Source organism: Arthrobotrys flagrans, assembly GCF_004000055.1.
Source record: "Arthrobotrys flagrans strain CBS H-5679 chromosome Unknown unitig_15, whole genome shotgun sequence".
In the NCBI taxonomy this organism is placed as follows: domain Eukaryota; kingdom Fungi; phylum Ascomycota; class Orbiliomycetes; order Orbiliales; family Orbiliaceae; genus Arthrobotrys; species Arthrobotrys flagrans.
The window spans coordinates 1,459,975-1,487,434 of NW_027137545.1; the positions used below are offsets into that span (position 1 = coordinate 1,459,975).

Sequence of the window (27,460 nt, forward strand, 5' to 3'; positions counted from 1 at the left end):
GAACGAAACCGTCATGTATGAGATGTTCCAGTGAGTTGGATAGGGAAGTGGAGATGACCTGGCCTCGCATCACCAGAGTGACCTCCGGGTCCTGGTGGTGTACATGGCCTATCTATAAATGGGTAGACCTACCAAGCAGTCAAATGGAAACGAGGCCGGACGGGCTAACCTTTTAATCTAGGTCTGGGTTTCGAGGCTCCAGGTATATGCATCACCAATAGTTAGCAGATACTTGGGATATATCCGGATCTTCCAACCCCAGAGGTCGAGGCCCAGGCCTCCCAGACCTCAGAACCGCCTTCCAGAACGGTTACACCTCACCAGAAACATGGCTATGAGGTATGAAGTAAATAAAATATTAGATGGAATAGACAGAATATTTGAGAGAATATAATACCCGAGTTCGATGCTCTATAAATGATAACAGCCCCTTGCCTCTGTTGAAAAAATCAACGAAGTTCGTGATAACCTTACAATCTCGTAGTACGATTCCAATTGGTTAAGTTGAATCGAATTCCTCGTGGTGCAAGAGGACCTCTGTCCAACAGGCCATGTCCCCTGTCTTGGAGGCGATCCATACTTTACACGAATGTAGACTCATGGAAAACTTTTGAAGACAGAAGGAGGGGGTAGGTAAACAGCCATCTTTGTCAAAAGTGTAGAATTCATAACGTGAACGTGGCGCGCATTGGCAGCCGCATTTCGTCACTTCGGATTAAATGCGTTGTTTTCGTTTTCCCCAGAAATTCTGCTGTCCAACTTCCTCCCATCCGCTTCTCACGTCATTTCACCACCCTCATCGCTCACCAACCTCCCATCAACATCACCGACTTCATCTCGACTTCATCACAACTCCGTCAGCATACAGTCTGGCTTCTTACGAACTAATTCCGACTTTCATTTCGCTGTGCGACAAGCTAGATCTTGAGATTTCGGAGATTTTGCTCTGCAACGGGTTCTTGAATTGGAGGTCTCCAACCAACGCGACATAACAACCACCAACCACCGACATCATCTTTCGACCACCTCTGCTTCTTCTCCTTCTTCCATCAGCTAGCCGCCACATCTAGTAACCAATCCACCATCCGAACCCTTCAGCTTCGCTCAATCTATCACAGCACACACACAAAATGGCAAAGACTCGAACACCGGCTACCAGTACCCGTAGGGCCGCTGCATCGAAGCCAGACTACACAGCGCACATTCGAAAGCGCAAGACCACAGAAGGGTCAGGAGACGGCATCTCCAAATCAAAGCCAAAGCCGAAGACACCTACGAAGCCGGCTGCTACCGCTGGAACCGGTCGTCGCGGTCGTCCTCCCAAGAACGCCACTGATGCACCTGCACCAAAGGCTGCGCCAGCTACCAGGGCTCGGACTAGAGCGACGGCCTCGACAATTGCTTCCTCGGCCAAGAAGCGTGGGAGACCACCAAAGGTCACCCAGAGTGACATCATTGCTAACGCGGTGAAGGAGGCTGAAGAAGCTGCTGCCACCCAAGGAGGGCCGGCGACCTCGGCTAGTAAACGAGGTCCAAAGCCAAAGAAGATATTCGAGGAGGCACTAGCGCCACCCAAGCGTGGTAGGCAAACTGCCAAGGCAGCAGAGGAGGTTCCGGCCCCCGTTCCAGCCCCAAGGAGAGGGCGACAGGCAAAGGCGGCTGAGCCTGAGGTGCCAGCGCCGGCGCCAAAGAGAGGGCGCCAACCCAAGAAGACTGAAGAGGCATCGGCCCCGGCCCCGAAGAAGGGGCGGCCACCAAAGGCTGCCGGGGCTACGCCGGCTCCTCCTACCAAGAGGGCCCGGCAGGCCAAGGCTGTCGAGGAGGCCCCTCCAGCGAAGAGAGGCAGGCGGCCAAAGCAGACAGAGGAGGCCCCTCCTGCCCCTCCAGCGAAGAGAGGCAGGCGGCCAAAGCAGGCAGAAGAGGCTCCAGCGGGGTCTCCTAAGCCTGCTACGGCCCGTGGAAGACCTGCGGCCAAGAAGGCCGAGGAAGAGCCAGCCGAGCAGCCGAAGAACCCACGCAAGAGAAAGGCTGCAGAGCAGGAGGAGGAGGAGGAGGAGGGTGCCACCGAGGCACCAGTCGAGAAGACGCCGCGCAAGCGTCAATCCAAGGCCGCAGGAGAAGAGGAGGAGGAGGTCCCCGAGCCTCCTCAGACCGGAAGGACCCCACGAGCCAAGGCCACTCCGAAGGCCACCCCAAAGTCGACAACCAAGGCCACCCCAAAGAGCAAGGCCAAGGCTGTCACGGTTCAGGAACCCGAATCTGAATCAGAGGAAGACGAGATGGATGTCCATGAATCGGAGGAGGAGCAGCCGGAGCCTGTCCAGACTCCGGCCAAAACCCCAGCCAAGGCTACCGCAAAGACTCCGGCAAAGACCCCAGCGAAGACTCCAGCGAAGGTTCCAGCGAAGACTCCAGCTAAGACTCCAGCCAAGGCGGTTGCGAAGACCCCAGCTAAAACCCCAGGCAGGTCTACCGCGAAGGCGCCAGCGAAGACACCAGCCAAGTCAGCTGCAAAGACTCCGGCGAAGGCGAACAAGACACCTGCCAAAGCCATTCAGACTACCGAGACTGCTACCATCAGCGGCAAGCGTAAGGCTGCAGATCTTGAGCTTGATCTTGAAGCCGAGGAGACAGAACCAAAGGTTGAGCCGGAGCCAACTCCAACTACCACTCCTCCTCCAAAGCCGCAGACCCCGAAGCAGGCGCCCAAGTCCGCCAAATATCCTGCTACGGTTCCAAAGCCTATTACGCCAAAGCAAAGGACCACACCATCAAAGCGTGCCAGAACTGAGGAGCGTGATCTTTCTGCTAGAGGCCCAACCCCATCCAAGCGTGCCAAAACAGAGGAACGTCAGCTCCAAGCAGGCCCGTCGGAGGCCGCTTCAAACCCTACCCCAGTCCTTGAAAAGGGACTTCTCTGGTTCTTCACTCGTCCAAAGGTCACACTTGATGGTCCGGCTGAATCCATCGATGATATGCAACGAAGCTATATGGTCTTGAAACCCATCTCATCACAACTCACCAATGGCTCGTCTTCGTCCGCTCCCGTTGCCCAAGATGGAAATCTTCGTGTTATCGATATCCCAAAGAAGAAGTTTCTAGGAAAAGGCGGACGATTGTTGACATTCGTCGAATCCTCCAATGCTTCCCTTTCCTCCGTTAAGGACCTTCTTTCATCAGAGACATATACCACCAAGACAATGGGAGAGCGTACCAACCCCGCAGCTCAACCTGTTGCATCAGCTGTCTACGCCATCAGCCAGAGCAAGGGAAACACGCCCAGTCAGGACACAACACATTTCAGCTACATCATCACCAAGGCAAAGGGTGACGAAGAGTTGACAGAAGTTCAAAAGGAATTTGGATTGGCGGATAAGGGTGGATTTGTTGTCAATGTCCGAAACCCAAAGTTCAAGGGACCTGCAGGTGTTACTATTGGCAGCGAACCGAAGTTTAGCGATGAGTAGGTTACCACCTCGAAAGGACTTAATTTTGTTCGATTACTAATACAACCCATAGAATCACTTCGTCTTTCGGAGACTACCGCTGGCTCGCCTTGAATCCCCAACATTTGGAGTACCCAGGTGCCGAATTACTGTTCATCGGAGGGAAGGGTGATGCTGCTCCCGAAGAACTAGTTGAACTCGCCGAAGAAGATGAGAAGCGCATCAACGAAATTAGCAGTGGCAAGCATGACGATGGTGTTTTTGCAGATCTGGAGCTACGCAAGGGAGAGTGGGGAGATGAGATGTTGGTTAGCTGGGATTAAATAGATGTGTGAGATTTGATTGAGGGTCAGGTACGATATTTTATGAAATGGGAAGTTTTATTATGGAAGGAGAAGGTTTGTTTTACTATCGATTACTTTTTTTTTATGGGAGGACATCATGGACTTTGCTTTTTAACTGCGACCGCGACTGCGACAACTCTCTGCTTTTTCGTTACCACCAAAAACTGCATTTTGTTACTTTTATCCAGTGCTGTTATTCTTTTACATATTATCTGCATACATGGATGCACTCTGTCGCCCTTTATTATCGCATGTACTGACCAGACGGTACGTCTAGGGTATGTCTGTACATATACATCACAAGATTCGAAAGCGGGGTTTCGACAGATACAGCTAGTGATCAGCTTGAATATTATCATCCTGTGCATCCATCTTAAACATTCCCATAACCGTAACCATACCTAACCGAATTTAAAGTTGCGTGATCAAATATATTCCGCTAGCAAAAACAATAAAGACTCTAAGTTTCCTTTCTAAATACAACCTAAGATAGTACCATGGTATATAAAACTGTTTTTAATTTAAACAATCTGTTCCAATTCGTTGGCATATCCAATGGTATTTTCAATAATAGTTCCAGAGTGAATTGCACTCTTTGCAGCTGCTACAGAAGCTGTATCTGGAATATCCGCTACGTCATATTCTTCGTCTGGTGGGAAGTATATTCTTCCATCGCGGATGTCCCAGTCTCTCTATATGTTTTATAGATATATTAGCAATGGGTTGAGGTTTAGAGGGGGGTTGGGGGTTTAGCTTACCTCACGAGCGAATTGAAGGACTTCCTTTTCGGTGTCGAGGAAGAGGAGGTTTTTGGCATTTGAGATTGGGAGGGATGGGTATGCTCTTTGTGCTGAGGTTGCGATTTCGGAGCGGAGGGTTTGGACTAAGATCTATTTCACACATAAAAATCAATATCTCTCCAATTTTCTATACTGCTGGCGGTTTGTTAGATGTTTGATATCGTACCTTTGTAAAGACATCAAATTCCTCCGCCGGAGTCTTTCCCTTCCTCGTCGCCTCCCATACCTTATCATAACTTCCCTCCATCAACCATCTTTCCAAAGTGACGGGGTATCGTACAAAATCACCCCATTGCCAACCCTTCTCTGCATCGCCTGATCCTTCAGCGTTTAGAACCTCCAAAGCTGTATGGAATCCTGCTGCATCCCCCTGAGAAAGGAGGAGAAGAAGATAAAGCCCCAAAATCTTAGGTTCCTGCTGACTTGGCGGGAGAACAGTGGAAGGTAGACGGTAGAATGGAGTTAGATATGAATGATACCGAGAGAAAGATTCAGTGTCTGAGAGGTAGATTGAAGTTAAAGCACCGATTTCAAGGATATCACGAGCTTGAGAGAGGAGATGGGGGTTTGCGGAGATGGTTGCTTGGGTGGGGACTAGGACTGAGGACTTTAAAAGCGCGAGTTTTGCGGTGGAGAGGAGCGGGAGGGAGGTACTGTGGGTGCGGGCGGTGAAGGAGGAGATTAGTTTTGTATGGAGGGTGGGTAGGTCGGACATTTTGGTGGGTGGGAGGGGTGGAAGGTGGCGGAGGTAGGGCTGATGGTGGATTAGCCGTGGGTTTGAGGGGTGGGGATGAGGTGGTGGTGATGGTTCCGGAGTTGCTGGTGGGGTTGGGAGTTGGAGTGGAGCTACTACTGATGCTGGTGGTGGTACTGCTACTGCTTGGAGTGAAGCTGGAGCTGTGGTCGGAGGAGATGATGCTGAAGCTGTGATTGGGATAGGAGATGGCGATGGCGATGATGAGGTAGTAGCTTGAGCTATCGACGGTATGTCAGGGTCTAGACCTGATGACGACGAAGCTTGGACTTCTTCAGCTGGCTTAGCTGGTATAGACGGCAGTGGATGGAAGTAGCCGAAAGTTAACAGACGTCCGAACCAGTACGGCGATGAAGCTTTAGCTGGCGCCGATGATGATTTTGGAGGTGAGGTTGATGAAGCCGAAGCCGAGGATGAGGTTGAGGGTGGTGATGTTGGATGAGTGGGAGCAGGAGAGGTTGAGAAGGACGAGAAGACGCGTTTGGCCAGCCACCGCCACTTCAACACTTTCCACAACGCCTCTGCCATACTTTCTTCTTTAGCTTTGTCTTCGACTTCAAAACTTCGAAATGGTACTGTGATGGCAGGACCTTAAAAAAATATATAAAAAAATAAAGAGAACTGAGTAAGTGATGTTGTTACATTATACAAATTACTAGATTACATATGCTGATATGCTGATATGGAGATCGGATAGAAATACAAAAAAAATGACAAGGGCCGTGAGCAGTCTATATACATCCTTCCTGAACGCTCCGCCCGCCGCATGCGTTTCCGTGCCTTTCCACGGTTCATCTGATGCCTCCGATGAGGCTACCAATAGCAGTGCTAGCTTGATTGCCAATAGTAGCAATCATGGTGGTGATGATGGTGGTAATGGTGGTGGTGGAGGATCAGCTGGAAGCCTCCTCGTGACAGGCACATACACCCTCGACAAAGAGACCCAGCTGCGCAGCGGCTCGTTAGTCCTCCACGAGGTTTTGGTGAAAGGCAAACAAGATGGGATTGAATTGTTCGTATGGCCTGATACCTTTTTTATTTTTTATTTTTTATTTTTTTATTTTTTATTTTTCGCTTTTTTGGAATACTTTTTTTTTTTAAGATTAATATTCTGGGAGGGGCATTTCGTCTGATCTTTTCAATGCATACATTTAGAATGCACCACCAGACAGTACCTCTACCATCAGGCTCGGTTCTTGATATAAGACTTATCAAAGCCTCTGCCAGTCCATCTTTCCCAGGTGGATGTAAACTTTTAGTGGCGACGTCGACCGGTCGAATATCAGTCTACTCGGTCTCTCCAACATCCCTTACATTCTTGTCAACCCACCAAGTCACAGACTTGACCACCCTCATACTGAGTCTATCAATATCTCCAGATGGATTACTTGTCTCGACAACAACCAGCGACAGCAGAATTCAAATCTTAAAATTCACAGATGCCACATTTACTTTTTTTAAACAAATAGCTGAGATTGAAAACGTACATACTGGTTTGGAGGCATGGACGTCAATATTCAGTCCCGATGGAAAACTGCTATACTCCGGTGGCGACGACGGTAGTTTCGCTGTCTGGGATCTTAGTACTATCGATCAGAGGCAAGATGAAGAAGATAAAATCATCTGGCAAACATACAGAAATCGCAAGACCCACGCCGCGGGAGTTACATCCATCCTACCAGTCACAGTATCAGGCCAAGAATACATCATAACCGGCTCCTACGATCAATTCGTTCGTATATTCTCACCATCCACAAAGCATTGGCTCGATACCTCCGTCGATCTAGAAGGCGGAGTATGGAGGTTGGAATTACTCTCCAATAATAGCTTTATCCCAAAAGAAAATAGAAATTCTTCAGATAAAAATACGGTAATATATATCCTGGCGAGCTGCATGCACGCCGGCTGCTGCATTCTATCTGCAGAATTTAAAGGAGGAGAAGAAGTGGTATTAACCCCCATAGCAACCATGAAGGAACATGAAAGCATGAATTACGCATCGGCTTGTATCGGCAGGAACGAGCCGGTGTTTGTTAGTACTAGTTTTTACGATCGGAGGGTTTGCTACTGGAGGTTATGAAGTGGAATGCTGGGGGGAATGCGGCGGTTTAGGTTAGGTTTCGGCCCGTGCCACGATCGAATCGGTAACACCAACTGTATTCAGGTCGCCGTTCAGAGAGCACAGAGAAAAAACTAGTCCTGGCCTGGCCTTGCAGGTCTTTCCCCCGCGTCGGCCGGTTCCTAGACTTCCTTTTCAAAGGAAGAGGGCTTTTTTTTTTTAAAGAAACGGAGATATACCGAGTTCTCTAAACCCCCATCATCTTCGCGCATTCGCCTGTTGTCCTATAGCTGTACACCAAAAAGAAGAAGCTTGAAGTTCAATAGTATCCACAAATCTCCGGCGAATAGGATCCCCGCCCTGCTAGCTAAATGCATGGCCCGTGACCCAAACGTGCTAACCATCACAAGATAGCTTAACCCATCTATGGAAAGCAAAGCAAAAAACAAAACGTGCATAAGCCGTACTCCGCAATTCGAGCTTTATCCATTCGATTGGAAATACCATCCTCTAATGTACCGTACCCCGGCCAGGCTAATATGGGTCGCCAAGGCCGATCATTTATGACAATCGCGGAGAAGCCTGGTAGGTTTTTGTTTCTTAACGTAGGTACTTTCTGCTTTGTTCGCCGCCGCTGTGATGGCGAAACAGCGAACGGATGAAATGAATGGTGGGTGTGGGGGAACATTCCGTCGAGCCGGAGAGGGGGGAGTTGATATAAAGCTCCATATCCTCTGGTTGAAGCCAGTTTCTCCTCTTTTTTGTTTCTCAGTGCTATATTCTATCTCTTCCTCTTTCTTTTGAGGTTTTGCTTGAAAACCCCCTCTTCTTCCAGCCTTTTAGTTAGTATTGGTCAGATTTTTGTAGTCAGTCTCGATCCAGTCTAGTCCAACTGACTAGCTGCGACTGCGATACGATGTCATCAATCAACGCATCCGAATACGTTCTCCTCGACAACGCAGAAAATGCAACAATGACACCCCTCCAAACCACTCCCTCCCTAACCCCCTCAGAATCACTAAGTCCTGCTTTACTCCCCGTCTCGACTTCAACTCCTACCCCTCATACTGCTACAATTACTACATCCAACGTAGCCACACAATCATCTTCATCTCTCTCCAACGGAATCCAATCATACGAATCCTTCGCACGAGATCTAGAACTTAAACGGTTAGAATGGTATCTCGAAGCCGCCGCCCTTGCATATTTAAAATGCACTAGCGATAGAACTGCCGAACGAACAAATTCCGAAAGGGCGAAGAGTTTAATAGAGCAACTCTATCCCTCACAAAACACATCTTCGATATTCCGCATCCGCCTTTCAAAATACCTTCTAAAGCATTCACAGCCCAACAGGACAGTGGCCATACTTAGTCATGTCCCAACTGGTATAGACCAAAAGGAACTCCCGGGGGTTCTAGAAAAAGATGATAGAATCACATATTGGTACTACAAAGCCCTATCAACACTCGAGGTAAAAACAGCTTTAGAAAACAATAGCGTTGAAGAAGCTGTCAAGAACGGAATGGTCGAAGCGGTGGGATATGTTGATCCCGAAATCAGGAAGAAATGGATTAACGTCGGATACTTCCTAATGAGCGTATCCTCCCTCCTCAAAGACGACGAAGTTGACGCACGGTTTTGGAAAAACCAGTTGCCGGCTGGGTATACCCTCCCAGATGGTATCCACAGCACCCAGTTCGCACTCTTCACAGACCTCACGCTCGCACAATTTCCCACAATCAATAACAATAATACACAACCAACAGAAACAGCAAGGGATGTCAGTCAACCAGAAGGTCTGACAACGACGGATATATTAATGAGAGATGTAGCGAGGTTGAAGAGGGATATGAATGAAGTTTATGATACGGTCTATGTGAATTATAAGGAGATGAGTGAGAGGATTAAAGCTATTCATGGGATATTGGATGGGAGGGATAATGTGGGTGGGGAGGATTTGGAGGAAGTTAAGAGGAGGATTGGGTATTTGGAAGGGATGGTTTTGAGGGGTTAGGAGACTTTAGAGGATGTTATGAGGGGTAGTGAGGAGTAATGATGGGGGATAGGCGTTTAGGGACTTTTGAAAAGACAACAAAAAACCAGTTGTTTTATTTTATTTTACAAGTTTTGATGATAAAAGTTATGGCTACTTAAGTGCTTAGTTCTTTGTCTTGTGTGATATTATTTGGGAAACTTTTGCGAAGAACTGAGTTTGATATTTTAATCTCTTACGTGGCGTTTCTTGGAGGGTACGGATATGAAGGAATGTGTGATATGATGGTATGAGAGAAGTTATGATTGCATGGACAGGATCTTATGATACATATATCTGCTACAGCGTTTGAGATTACAAAAACCTAGTAGCGATGGTAAAATTAATTACAAATGGGACAGCCCCGACTCTAGTCTCAGTCTGAGATTACTTTTGATCCGAATGTTTATTCATATATTAAGATTACTTTGTAAGTTAGGTGGGAAGGCTTGATGGCGCACGTGCATATCAAATCATGGAATTTTTTTAGATCTATAGACTTCGATCGAAAGTATCACTCGAGATCTCCTCTTAGTAGTCCAAAATAACCTTGGAGGACCTTCTCCTATCCTTCCGAACTCGAATAAAAATCAATTGAGTTAAAACATTAAACGTGCGCCGGACAGTAAAGCTCCTAGTTAATTAAGTTCCCGTTCTTCCAAGTAGCTCCAAAACTCCATCCTATTTATAGAAGGTCGCAAGGGTAGTCCTGCCACTAAATCCCCCAAGTGTGCATAGATGTATTAAAGGTCACGGGATGTGTTTCTTCATTAGATGGTCCATTGGCTTTTCGGCATCCCAACTTCAAGTTTGTGTGGTATATTTATCAATTTATTTAGCTGATACAGAATTTCGTTCCGATAGGTGGGCCACTTGGTGAACGACGTCGACACGGCGTCTGGCCGTCGAGACTAGTGGGTCACTACCCAACTCCTTTGGTGTAGTACACCGTCTAGGTACGAGACTAGGTCACTATGAAGTACACGTGCACATGGCTCCCACTTTTTGGGGGGCGCTTCCCGTTTTGTTAGCGTTTACTACATATATAAATTTCCACGTGGGCCCTAGATCTATAGACACCAGCTTTAAACTTTGACGAGCAAGACTCACTCCGGTTGAAATTCGAAAACATTTCTACTACATTGAGTCACCGCAAGGCCATCTTGATCAATGCGAACACGCATTTTGTCTATTCTGCGCATACTAACATATTTTGCCTTAACGGTCTGGTGGCTTATATAGAGTTAATATCTAGCTAGTCCGTCTAATCGATAGATTTATCAATGTAAAGTTGATTGGCGAAAGCAGGTTGCCTGAATGATCAATACGAGATCGATTATATGCAAGTATACGAAATGGGATCCGAGTATTAACGCGTATTATTTCTAGAAATTTAAAATAAAAGTCGACGATGCTCGCATGGGAATAGTATGATAACATATAAAACGATGACTGTATATGTATTGCTATTATCAGCGCTAAAAGCTTGTACGCAATACTGCCAAGTTCTTGTGGTGTCACTGAAGGGTATACATCTTCGTCCTGTAGCTCCTGTGGATTTAGGGGCTCTGGCCAAGACTATGAGGAAACCACGAGAAGCGCCCGACACCGAAACTCGGCCTCATCGAATTTATTGTCATCTAACAGTTCACAAGAATAACAGAAGAGGAAATACCGAACCAACGCAAGGATTGTTGGTCAGAAGAGTCAGGCGCGAAGAGTTCCTCTAGTTCCCTTACTGCTTCCCAATCTTTGTCTACCAATCTCGTAGCAAGTAAGAACATTACCGTCGCGTATCTCCGTGACCAAATCTCAAGGATCGTATTCCTTGGCTGGGAAATGTAATGTTGATTGCGCGAATACCGCATGTTTCTGCGTTATCCCACGCTTACAAACTGTGCTCCTCGATCAAAGTAGTATTCGAATTTTTTTTATATGCGAAATCTCGGTCGCTTTTTAGTAGGTGTTCACCGGGCGGTTGAACATTATGTCGAGGGGCGGATAAAGTGCGCGGCAGGGCTACGTACTCTTCCTGAATTTGCGCAAAGGTCGAAAGGGATGGCATGGTCTCCGTCGTGGAACGAAGGATTATTGATCTAGATAGGGCTTTGGGGTCTTCATTCGATCCGTCGAAAGATATTTCAGAGCCACCGTCGTAGTATAGCTTTCTTGTGTCGTTGATGATGTTTTGAAGGGGTGGTCTTGAGAATTCCCGGTCATTCCTAGGATAAAATAAACGGTCTGCGCGAAATCCGCTTATGCCGTTCGATAATGTAAGTTTACGTGACGACTTCGGGTGTCGAGAATTTAGGTTACTTATGATTATGGGGCATGGTTAGGCATTAGCGGGGTGGTGCTACACTGTCAACCACCCCCGAACCAATAGTTTGGTTTGATTCGGCTCGAATTTCGGCTCCTACTCTGATATTTGAATATCTGTGTACCTTGGTGATCTCAGCGGAGTGAGAGCGCACCAGTGCAATCTAATACCGCACAGAATTTGAACAGGTTAGACTTCTTGACCGAGGAGAGAAGCGGAAATGGTAAGCTTGTGCGATGAATAGGGAATTTCTTCACAAACCCGAAGTGACCGGATGGTGGTCAAGTTTAGCTTGAAATCGGACAGCCTTCAGGTTTGCACTGTGATGTATGGTGGGGCTAACTCGACTGGAGTCGAGGCTAGCATGAAAGCTGTCAACAAATGTAAATGTTGCATTTTGAGCGGTCGTTCTCGTTGTCAAGATCGACTGGTCGATACTGTACACGACATACATACCGAGATTGCGTCAGATTAAAACAATCTCAGAATGAGGGAGGTATATGCAATATTTACAATTTAGCTTTGGGAATTGTATACATAACCGTGACACGTCCGTGAGTCATAAACAACTTATCCCCAACTTTCAAAACCATCCGTACTACCATGTACGAATGTCGCGTCAAAACAATGATCTCTTCCGCCACATGCGTACAATCGAAATATAAATTTAATAACTATAGATATACCGTACTCATATAGAATATAGAGTCCGTAATGAATAATATCTTATCCAAATTGTATACCATATGCAATATCGTTTAGATCATCTTTGAAGACCCAAACGCATAATTCTAACTAAACTCATTTAGCTTACGATGTGGCGGCTATCTAAAATTTCCTTCCTCTCTACGAGGCTGCGCAAAACCATGAATTTGCAGTAATGAGTAACCTACAACCGTCAGAAAATATCAGCGTTGAGGTTGATCGAACATTTCAAAGGTGTTGATTATTGGGTACACTAGCTGAGGGACTGGCCACAAGGTAGCCGCAAGAGAAAATGGGCGCATCAGCATTATCAATGGTATGTGGATATCTATAATTAATATAACTGCCCCATATGCGTATATTATCAAGAGAACCCGAAACTACGACACGATTTTGGGCACTAAGTTCTTCGAAACACAAAAATGGTTTGCTAACTTAGTACTTATAAAGGCTTCAAAGAATGTCCTTCACGTTGAACTCGTGTTACTATCGAATTATGATTTGGTTTAGGTCATCAATGTTGGCTTGTGTGTACTGAAAAATATCATCTTATTTGATATTTTCGAGTTATGCTATTAGCCAGCGTTTGCAGAGAAGACTGCTAGTATACATGCAAAGTGTCTCACAATAGTCACGCTAAAGAATACATGGTTAGTCTTGTACTACCTTCAGTCTCGCGAGAGTGAGGAAGACACTAACAATAAAGACAAACCCTATTCTCGGAATGGCTCAAACCTTCAAGACCCTACCTCAAAATTTTGAGGATCAAAATAACACACATCTACAACACAGAAAATGCAACATGAACACAAAAGCTAAATCAAAATGATGAAACGGAATTCACATGAAGAAAATGGCGGGAGCAGGCCTTATATTGATCACGTAGACTGGCCACACAAAGAGATGCTTGTTTCACCGGATCATAAGTCGCTCTCAGACGGTTAAAGTCCGCATGGGTCATTTCATTAGGATCGTAAATGCGATATATATGGCTCATGAGGCGTCAGCCAAGAACCTTTAAAATTGAAAAGGCTTTAAAAGTCAAGCCGATGAACACATATTGTACGCCAATGCACTAGGGGACTTTTCGGGAGGTTTTTCAAATACTGTTCCATATTTCCGAGATCAGGATCGATCGAAGTTTTTTTTTGTCCTAGTATGTTTTATTCAACCGTATCATAAATGGCTCTTCTCCCTTATCCCGTGTCTTAAAAAAAAGTGGTTAGATTATGTGCATTATTTTACGAAGAAACAGCGTGGGGGTTCCTAGGGGAAAGTCTAAGAGTTTTCCTTTGGGCTCCAAAACTAAGGAACATGGATATAGTCGGTATTTTCCGAACGGATATAAAATCGACTCCTGAAAACATCAATGCCCCGGATAGATGGCAGATAGATCGAGTCGCTTTTACAAATTCAACTCGATTTTTGTGTAGCCAAGCTCGAGTACCCGTACCTGATACGGCAACTCTTGACTACCCAGCCCGAGAATAACAGCCGAGATCCGAAACCGCGCATCCTTTGCAACACAGCGAGATCCTTGCTCGAAGCGCATGGATACTTCCAAGTTGGCATGCAATCCACCATCATCGAAGGGTTTTTGTCGGTCGAGATCCACACACCCTTAGTAACGTACCGACAACTCTTGGCTATTAGCCAAATACTGTCTTAGCCCTGCCGCTATTAAGTTTCGTTTCAGAAATAGTTGATTTGTGATGTGATACAAGAGGGTGCTCTGAAGCGAGCTGCGCCGCTTGTTGCCAGCAATATGCATTACCCCAAACCAGGGTTGGTGAGACGCACAAGGAAAGTGCCGGACAGTTACGCTGATGGCATCAAGATAACTTGCTCTCCGGACGAGCCAACATGAAGGCGTTCACAATTATTCAGTGTTTGTTGTTCGTGAACAGGCAAGGGTCTGAGGCGATTTTTGACTTCCTGCACATGCAGTGGACGACGCGATGCATGCGGTTTGGATGAGCTGAGGCGAGCGGAGTTCTAGTCTGTCGAGGAACTATTCGCTTGTCAGATTTGAGGTATATGTAAAGGTGGTCTGTACAGACTTTTCTCCAAAAAAAAAAAAGTGATACATCGATGAACTAACTGTGGGGTGATCTGCCGACCAGCTTACTAAAATAGGGCTTACTCAACGCCTTGGAAAGAATCAGTTACTAACTCGCGTGGGCTCTTAAACATGATATAGCAAAGAAGAGATCGACAGGAAAAATCTCCCAAAGCGAGAAAGTCTGAAAGCCTCAGCCGCGAGTTAGCACCCGGTTAACGGCTATGTAGAAAGGACAATGGCCTGGTTTTGAAATTTGTGGAATATCGTTCTGGAAATTCCTGTGTGCATGTGTATGCTCTGGAAAGCCCACAACAAGGCGGACCCTGGAGGGAGAGCAGCAGTCATGTCCCACGAGCCTGCAAAGTACGTACAAAGAGGAAGCGATTTTCGATCTAAACCGTTCCCCACAATCGTATCAAACCTGATCTGGTCAGTTATTGGCCCAGTGCACTGGGAAAGGTGTGTTGTCATATTAGAGGTCTGTGTAGCACTCATAGGGTGGGATCACTGGTTAGGTAAAGCCCTAATGCGTGGGAGTCGAGTGATTGTGGTTGCAGGATGTATGTAGCGGTGGTGATCTTATGTGCAATGACCAACTATTGCAGATATAAACTTCAAACTTGCAAAAAAAAAAAAAAAAAAAAAAAAAAAAAAAAAAAAAAAAAAAAAAAAAAATTTGTAGACACCGATTGATATTATGATACACTTTGTGCGGGTATCTAGCGGTATGTATTTTCGCTTCAGGAAGAGAAAGAACTTGCAGCTCCAGAAGCCGGGGATCCTTGATCATTAGTTATGTTGATATCATGAATTTCCAGAGACCGCGTCGTTTTAGGATCACATTATCGTAACTTGCAAGTCCCAGAAATTTCTAGCTTGCATCTCGAGTTACAGTTTGTTCCGTTAATATCCACACATGTCCTTCCCTCTGCACAGACATTCCGGTTGGTGACTGGGTGCGTAAAGTTTTCCCGACTCTGTATTATAAACCCTTGTGACACGGACTTAGCATTGCACCTCGCCATTTTTGAGCGACGTTGCAAGGCATTAACCAGCCACGAAAGCTCGCTAACAATAGCTAACACAGGGATTTTGCTTGTAATGTCGGGATTTTTTCATCTCGTCAAATCTGTAAAACTGAAACCAAAGGTTTCAGCCAAAGGTTTAGCTCAGTCATCGTCCACCGAACTAAGTGGACTCGAACTGCCAGTGTTTGGACCCTCAAGCTGGTGTAACATACGAAGATGAAGGAGGGTCCTAAAGCAAGCTCGGACCCCTGCAAGCTCGTTTGCTCAACATTATCGTGGTGCATGCTATATCTCGCCGTCGATATTCTCGATCATCTGAGGTATTGAATTTGCGGGGATCGTTGGCTGAAGCTGTCCCAGAAGGTCTTATATTCCTCCTATTTGGGTAATTAAACCACGGCATGTATTAGGCACACTAAACCGTTACGAGATGGGTGGGTGCAAGAGCTCCACAAACCATGGGTCAAAACGAGGGTATCAACGTTATCGAAAATGTGATACAAAATCTGAGAATGCAAGAAAGAAAAATTCATTAACGATTGACGAGATCCTGCAGCCAAGAGCACCTGCCAAAAAGATTAGACAAGGGATTACAGATTCTAGCCCAAACTTCTTCTTCCCTCTATGGAAATGCCGCGCCGTGACAGGTCGGGAAGTATAGCCGCTGCTGTTAGCGCCCCCTTTTCCAACACGCTGTGAGTGTGTGAAATTGGATGTTATATGCAACACCATGGAAATTATCGCGAACTGCAAGGTGCGCTTCAATAGCAAAAGCTGCAGGTTGGTACTGCCGTGATACATTCCATCAATATGCCGGCTGCGAGTTGAAGCATGAAGCAGGTGGTCGTGGCCACCTAACCAGGCTACGTAGATCTAGATCGCTGGCTAGGTGTAGATACAAATAGGAAGTTAACAATACTCAACGCCATGTCCCAGGTACCTGCTATCACGGTATCTTCGATGTGACATGAGAATTTTCTCGCATACGAGGCATACATGTACGGCAAACAACCGTTATCTTGAATTCTTTTCTTTCCCTCGATCTCTCGTACGATCGTAAGCAATCAGGACGTTGAAGCCCAATTGTGACTAATCGCCGTATGTTCATTGTATAGCCTAGCCGTAGAGATCCGGTGTGGATGTATAATTATAATTTATTGGTTAAGTGTTTCTAGGAAGTATTGTACCATGCTCCACACAATTTATTTTTACACACCATCAATCATTATATGGTTCCACCCTTTTTAAAGCCTCTTGACGGAATCATTATTAGTTGGATATAGCTTTCTACTATAAGGATGCTTGTTTTAGTACTAGAATCAGAACATAACGTAACAGAAAATTGAACCGTGGGTAGCGTTTCTGGAATCTAGCTTCAATCCGCTCGTCAATTGCGAATCACCAATATCGGGCACAATAACTGCCTGCATGCAAGACAATTAGGTAGTTGTTCTATTTGGAGGCGAGGCAAGCCTCTTCTTCGTCACGATAAACCCTCGGGCTTAATTTGTCATGTACCTGTGGACTAGAGTTCTATGAGAATATCAAACAAATTTAAATATGACATGGCACAAAGTATCTTAGTCGTATCTTCGTAGGTGAAATCCGCAGCGGTGGTCTGAAGATCGAAAGAAAGCAAAGAGTGATACCCCACCCATTGTAATTTTGGATCTAGGGGAGTTCTTGAGATCTAGTATCGGATCCACTTGGTGGCTCTGGGGTACATGTACATGCATAATAGGCAGGAGCGCTCGTGGTGACAAGTATTCCTATCGATTTCCAGTTGCATTCTCCCGTCCCTAACAAGCCTACTTTATGGATATGCTGATAAAAAAAAATATTTGCTGCAATTCTCGTTGGTCAGAGCGTAGAATACGTGGAAAATTAACCGACGACAGATGCACAGTTTTGTGATATATGACACAAAGTTGCTAGAAAAATTCTTCATCTCCCTTGCACCCTCTACCTGCAGTAAGTCGGTGGCATGATCGTATCCTTGGGGCACACACGTTGCGCGTAGTGATGTTGCACAAAGTGCAAGGAGAAACGATTATCCTTTTGATAGAGGAGTGTTACGCATGAAAATTGAAGACGTGCCAAAATGTCTGATAGGTTCTTCCATCTGAAAATTTAGGATGCTCGTTAAAAGAAGGCTGTGTGGAATCGATCAAGCAAACCTAATCGGACACTCGAGATTGCTTGCATGGCAAACGCCCTGCTCCCAGCACCCTGGGAGACAAATAACCCATCGGCCACACCATTACAATAATGTGCTGCATATAAAATGGGGGGGTTTTTTTTTTCTCGCCAACCATTGGGTAAGAAACTCTCTGGTTGAATGCAGGGTAGAGGTACCTGTTTTGAAAACCAGCTTGCCTACACTTGCCTACACGAAGGGAAGATATATGGAAGAATGGAAGATTGGAAACTTGCATGATGATTAAATTAGCAGTTCTTTCTCATAGGTATCAATTGTAAGACTGGGAAAGATATCTGGCCAATGAGCCTGGTGGTTTTCTCTCCGAAGAATGCGCACGACCAGCATAACCGTAAAGTGTCCGTTAGCAACACCCATCTGCAAGTAAAAAGCCTTTTATTGCTTTTGATATCTGAAAGCCTGCCGCAGCTGTACACTTGTAGAGGGGTACGGGAATGGAGCATGAACGTTACAATCTTTTCCCAGTCTTTGAATTCGGTAAGGCAGGATTCATGTTGATCATATGCAAATGCAATAGTTTCTATTGTTAACAACTTTTGCCCTAGTCGCTAAAACGAAGATGTGGAGGATGGGCCATGGGAACCGATTACGTTCCAACAACTGGGTGGGAGGTCGGGCCATCGTATTGTTATGGGCATCCAGAACTGATGCCACATAAAAGCTCGATCACGGCGAAGTAAAGCATCGGTACTTGACTCGTCGTCCGTGGTCTCCACAACTCTGCATAGTAAGGCGAGACCCCTGTTGAAAGGTTATCAGGCCGGGACATGCAGATCGAAACGGAATGGGAGCTTTGGATTGGAATAGAAGGCCGTGTGATAGACGGAACTGTAACCTGAAGGAGATTTTTGTCGTTATTGCCACCACTTGCTTTGTATTTCAAGACTATGCATTATTGTTGAGTCGAATGATTGAATAGGGTAGGTCGAACGGGAGCTTATCTGTTAGCTCGAATAGTTGCAAGGACCCATCAGATCTCCTGCATTTTGTACCCCGGATTTCTGCTAGTTCAGCCGCATGAAAGTGGTTCGCTTTCCTTTATGTAGGACTGGTAGGCGAAGGGCGAAAACCTCGAGTTTCCTTAGATTCTTCAGAATCACTGTTGGTAATTACCTCAAGGAGTCATCGAGGTGTGAAGTCTGGGACGAAAGGGCCGTGCGTCTCCCGTTTCTTCAGCTGCAGCACGATTTCATCGCCTAGGTGCCCAGCAAGAACCTTTACTTTCTCAACCAATTGGTCGGATCGTATTCCGTTCCAGCGTGCTGCTCGGGTGGAGACGAGTTGCCTCGTCATGCCTGTTGGATAGTTTCCCTTGCCTGAACAAAAGCAGTTCCGCTAGGGTGGTGATTGGCTGGTTCAGCGATTCGCACTTGGAGGGTGGTTTTAAGTCAGTCCTATCCGAAAACGTTGCGAATAGTTGACGATTTGTGATATCCGGGAGCCGTCGACGGGCTTGAAGCTGGCATTCAATCAGTCATGCACAATGACTTCACACTCACAAACGTACTTGGGCAGTGTAAATTGTCTCTGGAAATTGTGCCTAAAGGCGTTCGGATAGGAATGAGGTAAGATTTCCGACTAGGCACCTTTATTCCGAAAAATTCGATCTCGGAGAACATATTTTCGTTCTGAGAATCGACAATATGCAATGCGATGGCTGGCTTTTCGATGGATATGCCCATCATTGGACCAGCTCCGGTAGTTTCAACCACGCCAACAAGTGTTAATATTCTGAGAGTTAAGCCGCGCAGGGCTGTCCGTGTCGTGTGATTCGCTGGACTTGGACTCTATGTGGGGGGGGTTGACAGGCCAATAATCATCCATGGCCTGATCCTGCCCTCTTCGCATGTTCGGGGAAGACGGATCGGTATCAGATGTGGAGCCGTCGGTAATCAAGATGCCTGTCAACGAATAAGAAAAGATGATGCTGTATGTAGATGTCTCAAGGCAGAGCATGGGAGAAACCTTACCTAGACGTCCTGAGCAAAGAATAACAGGTTCGATATCTCACATCTGGAGGCAAAGCCGGCAGCAAACGGGCATATATTTGGTAACATATATGCTGTTGTTAGTTGGTCCGGCTTAATATTGAGCTAGTGATGGAACCGTCAGCCCGCGAAGGAATGCCCCTTGTCCACCGACCGGGCCGGACCCGTGTTCGAGCCGGAAAGCTCATGTAAATTACATGCCTGTTAGCGAGAGTGTCTTTAAGGTTGTGAGCTAATCGAGCGCTCGTGTCGCACTAAACCGTCCCAAATTCCAAGATATGTCGACGTGATGCAGCTCTAACAAGGTAAAAACACTGCATCGATGGAATTTAGAAATGCGTGCTCCCAGAAAATCAGAGCCACGAAGGCGAATATCCTGCTCGTTGCACGCGAATAGAATATTTAGCTAGGACTAGTGTGGATGCATATGATGAGGATTGGGCGTTGAGGCGTTGCATTGGACTGCTGCAACACTGACGAAAGCCCGAAGCTGGCCCCTTGCTCCGGCACCAAACAATCCCGCTCCATCCCCAGCCTGTAACTTAGCTTTCACACCATCTCGTCGACACCTTCCCCACAGACCAAAAAAAGTCATCATTCCATCTCTCCCTTTCATGCGTATGTATCATGGCTACTGGACTAGCTCTTGATTATTCCAGCCTAGGGTTCCGGTGTGCAGAAACGTATGTGCGTCCTTACGCACTTACATACTACATACAGGTTACATACTCTGTACATGCATACCTGAATACGCAGAATATACAGAATGTGGTTGGGAGTGCAGCCCAGGCTCCAACATCCCAATGACCCGCCACGACCGCAACTGGTCATCGGATGCCTCATTCGCTCGCTGACTCGTATGCCGACGCTCGCTAGCTAGCTAACTTGCTGCGATGCTGTTTTTTGACACGGAATTCAGAAACGCCCTAAAGTTAATTTCATTGATTTCAACAACTAGTCTGCTAACCAAGCCTTTCCAACGTTCCTGAGGACTTGGTCAATTAGCCGGATTAGCAGGTGATGTTTTTTTTCTCTCGTCTCTATCCGTCCGTCACCTAAGCGCCAAGTGCCAGCATGTTTGGTGGGGGCGCTTTGCGGGTCTGCCTTTCAAAGGTCGACGCTAAACAAAGGGCAACCGGCGTGCCTTTTGAACCCTGTTGGGCTAACAAGCGGATTCTGATACACCTAGGTCGAGGAACAAACCAGGCGGTGTTGCGCAGGAACCTTTGAATCCTACTGCCAGGAACGGAATTAGCAGAGCAAAAGTATCTTGTTCAAAACCTGCTCAAGACCTGCTCAAGACCTGTCCAAGACGGACTAAGACGACGGCTTCTCGTGGCAACATCGAGCTACATCTTCGATGAAAGTCCCACACGTGTCCAGAAAATATAGACACCTCATTATGGAGCCACCAAGGAAGTATTAATATGGATCTGATATAGGCTCTAATAAATGGCCGAACTATCGAATCCTCCCAGGACATACTTTGGTGGCTGTGAAACATTCTGCCATCTTGCGTTTCGGGACCGTCACCCAAAATGACAGAGATCGCTCCTGAGAAATCATGATATCACGAGGATGCGTGCTGGTTTAACTGCAAAGAGCATCGTTCCCTACTCGAAGACCAGACGCTCCTCCAACTTACGGATGTCTAGCGAACAATGGTGACCGTTGAGTCGTGGATCTTCTCGCGAAATCCAATGCCAAATTGAGCTTTGACAACCAGGGGAAAGACCGACATCTTCGTGTCTTTCTTGGTCCCAGTGTTTTAGCACCAACGAGGGCTCGCCGGGAACTCCGAATGGGTCGCTTCCAGTGTGATTGTACCTAAATGAAACTGGCTGTCATTATTCCAGTACCATTGGGTCGCTAAACCGGTTTTACAGAACGAAAATCCGGGGCGGTTACACCATGTTGACAGAAGGAACCCACCGTCATTTAGTTGCGGGCCTGAAATTGGGACCCGTTATTTTCATATGGGTTGTTCATCGGAAGACATGATCTAACCCCCAAAGTCGTAGGACTCGCCCTCTCGGCCGTGCAAAAATGAATTCGAAAGCTAGCAGGAAAGCAATCTACACCTTAGCTCCCTCCAATGAAGAGCGACGACACCAAATTTAGCTACCTCGTACCTGTTGCCGACGTTTTCCAATGCTGCATCGGATGGGTTCAATTTGAACGGTCGCATATTTTAGAATTTGGCATGCCATGATAACAAAAGCTAGGCACAGGTCTTTTGGGTAAGCTAAAGACGCCGACAGGGGCTATCCCTGGCCGAAGCAACTCGATCACTGGTCGGCACCGTCACTGGCCCGACCCATTTTAGTCTACCGTTCAGATGGACAAGCAGGATACGATAACAGGAGGTACCGCGATATTTGTACAAGGTACAATTGAATTTGTCCTCGTGTCAGAGAAAGGTTACAGCCCGGAGTAGTGTGAGAATACCTTCAGTTCCTCCGCCAGCCTGGCTGTTCTTGCATGCGGAACGAACTACACCAAACTCGCCAGCGGGACCCAAGTCCCTTAACTTTCCTAGCCCGCGAATTGGCCCTTCGTTTTTTTTGTGATCGAACCTCAGAACAACGTTTTTTTCTGCGACTCCATGATGTCAAAAAAAGGACTAGCTCGAGTCTATATCTCGACGTTCTTAAATTGCAATAACACCATGCCCCGGCCAGAGCACACCCGTAAGATAATCAGCGCGGCCGGCTGGTTCGCTAGCTTTCGAAACCTGCCTGACTGGAAGAAGTCGAAGACGCATGCTTTGATCCCCTCTAGCCGGACGCTAATGCTGCCGTCCACGAAGTGGTCCTTCCTATAATATGTCCCTCTCGTCGCCCACCACGTTTAGATGATCTCCTCCTCCCAAACCCCACAAGAGAAAGACTATCACGGTTTTTCTTTCCTTACCAAGCCTTGAGCGCAGCAAACAACCCACACACCGACGATCCATCAACCTCCCCTCACACCCTCGAGCCTCTACCCTAGCTCCCATTTACCCGCTTATCCAAGCTGGATGTTATATTCTAGTGGCCGAAAACTCTTCTGTTCTCTCTGCGACTTCCGCTAGTCGTCGTGGTCACTGGTTCTTCTTTTCTTTTTCCCGTTGATATAATTTTTTTCTTTTGATCTTCCTCGTGCAGGAGGGTCTCACACAAAACCAGCAACCCAAAGCTACCGGCAGCCCTCATCCGTTATGCAGGAAGACGACAGTACCAATAGTTCGCAGCTTCAGTTGAAGAAGCACGATAGATACTAACCAGGGGGCCTCTGCATAGAGGTCATTAACAAATTATACAACCACTATCTCATATCACCTATCTATTAACCCATCTATCCATCGCCTCAACTAGCTCGACCTCTCAAATTCTTGAAGAATCTTTGGAGAACGACTTTCGATACCAACAACACAAAACGTTTGATACCCTAGTTCGCATCCATACAACGGCACACTGAAGCCTGCGATCATACCTCAAAATGTAAGTTTGAATTAGAAATACCGCCAATTGGATTGACCGAACGATTTATTGGATTGAACTAACACATAACCTTGGTCCCCCGCTCAAGATATAAAACCCTTCCCGCCTCTTGAAGCTTTTAAACCGCACATATCCGGCTTGTGTCCGTCTTGGGTCTGACCCATCAACCTGCCAGCCGACTCAAACTACCACTAGCAACACTTCGGTTCAACTCCCACTGGCTCTGAACAACCTTCGCTAGAAAAAAAAACCAAATATCTAAATTATTTATACTATCGACTTTCACATTCACCACTTCGGGTGACCAACCGACCTGCTGATCCGGTTGTTGTTCGTTACATCTATCAACCATTCATGCTTCGTTATTGACGAGCCGAAAATTATCTCAGGGAAACAAGAGGATATCTTAGGGAATATAACAATGTCACCAAGGCCTAGCAAACCCCACGGATTGAGATTATCCATATGCTCAACGACATGCTCTTCGAATGGAGATTACTCTGCTGGATCGGTGACTCCCTCGTCTGCCACAACCTTTTCCATATCGCCCACCTCATCACTGAACGTTAATCTACCCTTCTCAACATATACTGGCTCTGCGTATGCTCAGTCAACCTATGCGGCGTCAAGTGCCAGCTCTGTGAAAGAGGAGCCCTTTACACCTGCCTTCCTAACATCTAGTGATGAAAATGAGGATAATGGAGACGTAGCTGACACCGAGGCTTCTCCTCCTCAGCAAGAAATCAAGGCGGAAGCAACCGTGGAACCTAAATTTGAACTTGAACTTAAGACCGAGGATATAACCCCGACATCACTCGTACCGCAACAACCGATTAAACGTCCCCGTGGACGACCACGAAAGAATCCTCCGAACCTCCCTGAGCCCAAAAGCAAGGTTGCCAAAGGAAGATCCAAGACGGGATGCTTGACATGTAGAAAGCGAAAGAAGAAATGCGATGAAGGCAAACCAGAGTGTAAGCAATCGTCTATCTTAAAGCTTAACCACCGAGCTAATAATATCGATGATAGGCAATAATTGTGGCAAGAATGGGTACGTGTGTGAAGGATATAGTCCAAAAACCTACTGGAGGTCGGGTAGAGGTTGGTGACCGCTGTTTTTCATCTACTCATTGCGGTTTTAACTGTGTCGTGCTCTCTAGATGCCAACCATCGGATCCCTTTTCAACCGACCCTGCCCGCCCTGATCGAAGGCGTTGATTCGGACCTTGACCGAAAACTCCTCAATCACTTCGTTGTGACTGTTAGCTCGGTCTTCTCTCATCTTGGTGAAGAGGGTAGGACCTTTAAAGAAGTCTTACTACCTCTCGCCATCGATAACAGCGGTCTTATGCATTCTATGCTGTGCTTGGCCGCCTCTCATCTGGCGAAAACGGACCCATCCGTCAGAAACGCCCAGTACCACCATAAGGACCTCGCTATCAGAATTTTAACGCAAGGTATCAACAGCCTGACTCTCCAAGAGGGATCTGTTATTGACGACTCGACGGTGGCTACTACTATTATTTTATGCCTTGAGGCTATTGGCGAGGGAGACAACACCGGTGCCCACCGCACCCACATGGACTACCTAAACTCTGTAGCCGATAAAATGAATGCAAGAGCTAAGGCGAAAGACACAGAGCCTCACGAGCTCAAGTTTGCAAGATTCTTTATCGAGTTCTTTTACTATCACCTTGTCCTCGATGGCATGACGAACATGACCAGGAGACCCACGCTAGATCTTAGTACGTTTGGTCGTGCCCCGGCTGGGCCAGCTCCGCTCGCACCTTTCATGCCGGAAGCATCAACTCAGGTTACCACACAGGAGCACGTTGAACAGAGTACCGAGGCAGGAACCTTGATTGGAACCCTGAACCAGCTATTCGAAAATATTTCCCGCATCACCGCCCTTCGGGATATGATTCGAAAACGCAAGGCAGACGGGCTTTACCCCACGATAAACGAGGTGATGCTTAGTAAAGCCGTCGAGATCGATGAGCAAGTTCGAACCTGGAAACCGAACCAAGATCCCTCGCAACCCTATCGGGGCTTCTACGCCATGCTCTACCAGCAAGTCACTTGGATCTATCTTTACAGAACCGTGCAGCGGTCTGTACCCGATCCCAAAATTAGGAACGCAGTAGACGAAGGCCTCAAGTGCCTTGCTGCCCTTCCGCCTGGCTTATACAGCTACGGTGTCTTGCTCATGCCGGTGTTTTTGCTTGGCTGTGCCGCGTTCGATGTGGAGCAGCGCCCCGAAATCAACCGAAAGTTGGAAGAAATGAAGACTGCGGGTCTGCAGAATGCGTTTCATGCCCAGAAAGTTGTCGAAAAGGTCTGGGAACTCATGGATGCAGAAGATGAGACTAGTTGGGATTGGGAGAAAATCATTCAAGACTTTGGTTACAATTTCCTTCTTTCCTAGATCTTTAGTGGCTAGGAACTTAGGAAGGCCCAACGTCGTATTCATCCTGTTCGAACACAGTGCGATCCTAGTCCTCCCTCAAGTGGGAAATGCCAGTGCGTCTTCAATTCCACCTGTACCATTCTTTGTGCGAGTATTCTTTTTTAGTTTCTCATTGTGCTTTTTTGGTTGTTCAGCATCATCCCCCCAAAATATCAGAGCGGAGGTGGCGTTTGTGGATGTTTTGTCATACATTATACTCTGAGTACCCCGACTTGCAAGTTGTCTTCATCATGATATATGCTTATGACTTACCTGTAATAATGCCCTTTTTTTTTTCCCTCTCCCTATCATTTGGTTGCTCTTATTCGTTGACTCCGATATTGTCGCTGCGTTTCTCTTTTTTGTGTTGCACAGTATATTAGCCTATCTATTTTTCAATTTTCTACCTTTCATTTTCAAATACCATTCTGGAGTTGGTGGTTTGGAGCATCGCATGCACATGTTTTCAGTTCTAGCAAAGTAAAGCAAATAAAAACACAATCCTGACGGTCGTCTGAATGCGAATTCCTTTTTCTTCTTTTTTTCCCTATCTCCTTTGTCGAAAACCTTTCATCCATTCGTTTTATTGGATCTTTGGAGTCCCGGAAAGCGTGTTTTGGGAAAGAAATATTCATATGGGTAGGAGCTACTTGGGTTTGGTGAAAAATTGAATTTTAGTACTTATTTCGACTCTCTCATTTATCATCATACATTGACCAATTCATTCGTCGTTCTGTTTATCTATTTTCTGTTTCTGCTGATCGAGACAGCATCGCCTTGCTGGTATACGCTTCATAGATCTCAAAACAAGCACCCTCGATCCTTTTCCATGTGGTGTACTTGCATACACTTTTGCATACTGTTTGGAGGACACTAGCTGCATCGATACATAGACGGCCGGGGCTCTCTGCCCCATGTTATTCAGCACATACATACAACAGAGATACCAAAATCCATCGAGGATGCATGTATACAATGTATTTAAAAAAGCTATCTTCCTACGTTACCTTTCCAGGATCTAGTTCCCATAATTTTATAGGAGTGAGGCAAACTTTTCCCCAGTGTTGGATATATCCTTCCTATAATCGCTTCAGGAGTTGTATTTTTTTTGGAGGAACCCGGCTTAGCTTGAGAATCTAAGCAGCGGGGCTTGGGTCCAGACGTACCCACTTAAGTGTCTAACTAAAATATCTGTCGACATATAACTAAGACGTAAGATTTCGGCATTAGTAAAGTTAAGCTACATAGCAAATATTTCGGGCTTATTTGTTGACTCGGCCCGCAAAACTTATATCAATAATCTCTCACCAGGACAATGCTTTTCCCGATTTCATATTTTTTGCTGTTGTCGCAGAGCTCCAACCCGGCTGAGACACTCTCGCTTGGTTGCACTGACAAGGTTCTCCGCACGGGTTCTCCTTCCTGCCTTGTGATGTCATTGCTTAATCTTTGTATCGGTACGTACTTGAGTTATTTCATGAGCTTGTGAAAATGTGTCGGAAAACAGGCTTACTCGAACACATAGTAATCCGAAAGATTACAACGCCACGAATCGAGGCCGTGTTACTGTCCAAAATGATTGAGAGCGTGCCTGCTTTGATTTGAATTAATATTCTGAACTTGAACCATTTCGAGCCCATTTATGTGTCGTTTGGTGGTTTGCGGGGCCGGGGTTGCAATGTTGCCTATGGAGGGTTGGAGGCAAAAGTAAAACCCCCTGTCAGGTACCTCACGAGCCACGAAATTGCTTCTTCGCTAGCGCGGGACCTGTTG

At 46.4% G+C, this 27,460-nt stretch overlaps 7 protein-coding genes across 7 annotated transcripts; 5 read left to right on the forward strand and 2 right to left on the reverse strand.

The window, feature by feature from the left end:
* Nucleotides 1-1,130: 1,130 nt before the first annotated feature.
* DFL_000363 (uncharacterized protein) lies at nt 1,131-3,769 on the forward strand (the record flags this gene model as incomplete). Its single annotated transcript, XM_067632594.1, has 2 exons — nt 1,131-3,463; nt 3,520-3,769. The coding sequence occupies 2 exons, from the start codon at nt 1,131-1,133 to the stop codon at nt 3,767-3,769; spliced, it is 2,583 nt and encodes an 860-aa protein (XP_067494894.1).
* A 542-nt stretch (nt 3,770-4,311) lies between these two features.
* Nucleotides 4,312-5,872, reverse strand: DFL_000364 (uncharacterized protein; the record flags this gene model as incomplete). The annotated part of the gene is made up of 3 exons (XM_067632606.1): nt 4,312-4,482; nt 4,549-4,680; nt 4,757-5,872. 3 exons carry the CDS (start codon nt 5,870-5,872, stop codon nt 4,312-4,314), a joined length of 1,419 nt encoding a protein of 472 aa, XP_067494895.1.
* Nucleotides 5,873-6,054: 182 nt separating this feature from the next.
* On the forward strand, nt 6,055-7,207 carry DFL_000365 (uncharacterized protein; the record flags this gene model as incomplete). The annotated part of the gene is made up of 3 exons (XM_067632617.1): nt 6,055-6,356; nt 6,500-7,139; nt 7,193-7,207. The coding sequence occupies 3 exons, from the start codon at nt 6,055-6,057 to the stop codon at nt 7,205-7,207; spliced, it is 957 nt and encodes a 318-aa protein (XP_067494896.1).
* Nucleotides 7,208-8,319: 1,112 nt separating this feature from the next.
* DFL_000366 (uncharacterized protein) lies at nt 8,320-9,420 on the forward strand (the record flags this gene model as incomplete). Its single annotated transcript, XM_067632629.1, has 1 exon — nt 8,320-9,420. One exon carries the CDS (start codon nt 8,320-8,322, stop codon nt 9,418-9,420), a length of 1,101 nt encoding a protein of 366 aa, XP_067494897.1.
* A 9,576-nt stretch (nt 9,421-18,996) lies between these two features.
* DFL_000367 (uncharacterized protein) lies at nt 18,997-19,453 on the reverse strand (the record flags this gene model as incomplete). The annotated part of the gene is made up of 3 exons (XM_067632640.1): nt 18,997-19,230; nt 19,279-19,311; nt 19,358-19,453. 3 exons carry the CDS (start codon nt 19,451-19,453, stop codon nt 18,997-18,999), a joined length of 363 nt encoding a protein of 120 aa, XP_067494898.1.
* A 4,209-nt stretch (nt 19,454-23,662) lies between these two features.
* DFL_000368 (uncharacterized protein) lies at nt 23,663-25,666 on the forward strand (the record flags this gene model as incomplete). Its single annotated transcript, XM_067632651.1, has 3 exons — nt 23,663-24,215; nt 24,271-24,342; nt 24,402-25,666. 3 exons carry the CDS (start codon nt 23,663-23,665, stop codon nt 25,664-25,666), a joined length of 1,890 nt encoding a protein of 629 aa, XP_067494899.1.
* Nucleotides 25,667-27,002: 1,336 nt separating this feature from the next.
* On the forward strand, nt 27,003-27,292 carry DFL_000369 (uncharacterized protein; the record flags this gene model as incomplete). Its single annotated transcript, XM_067632662.1, has 2 exons — nt 27,003-27,144; nt 27,213-27,292. 2 exons carry the CDS (start codon nt 27,003-27,005, stop codon nt 27,290-27,292), a joined length of 222 nt encoding a protein of 73 aa, XP_067494900.1.
* Nucleotides 27,293-27,460: the final 168 nt, after the last annotated feature.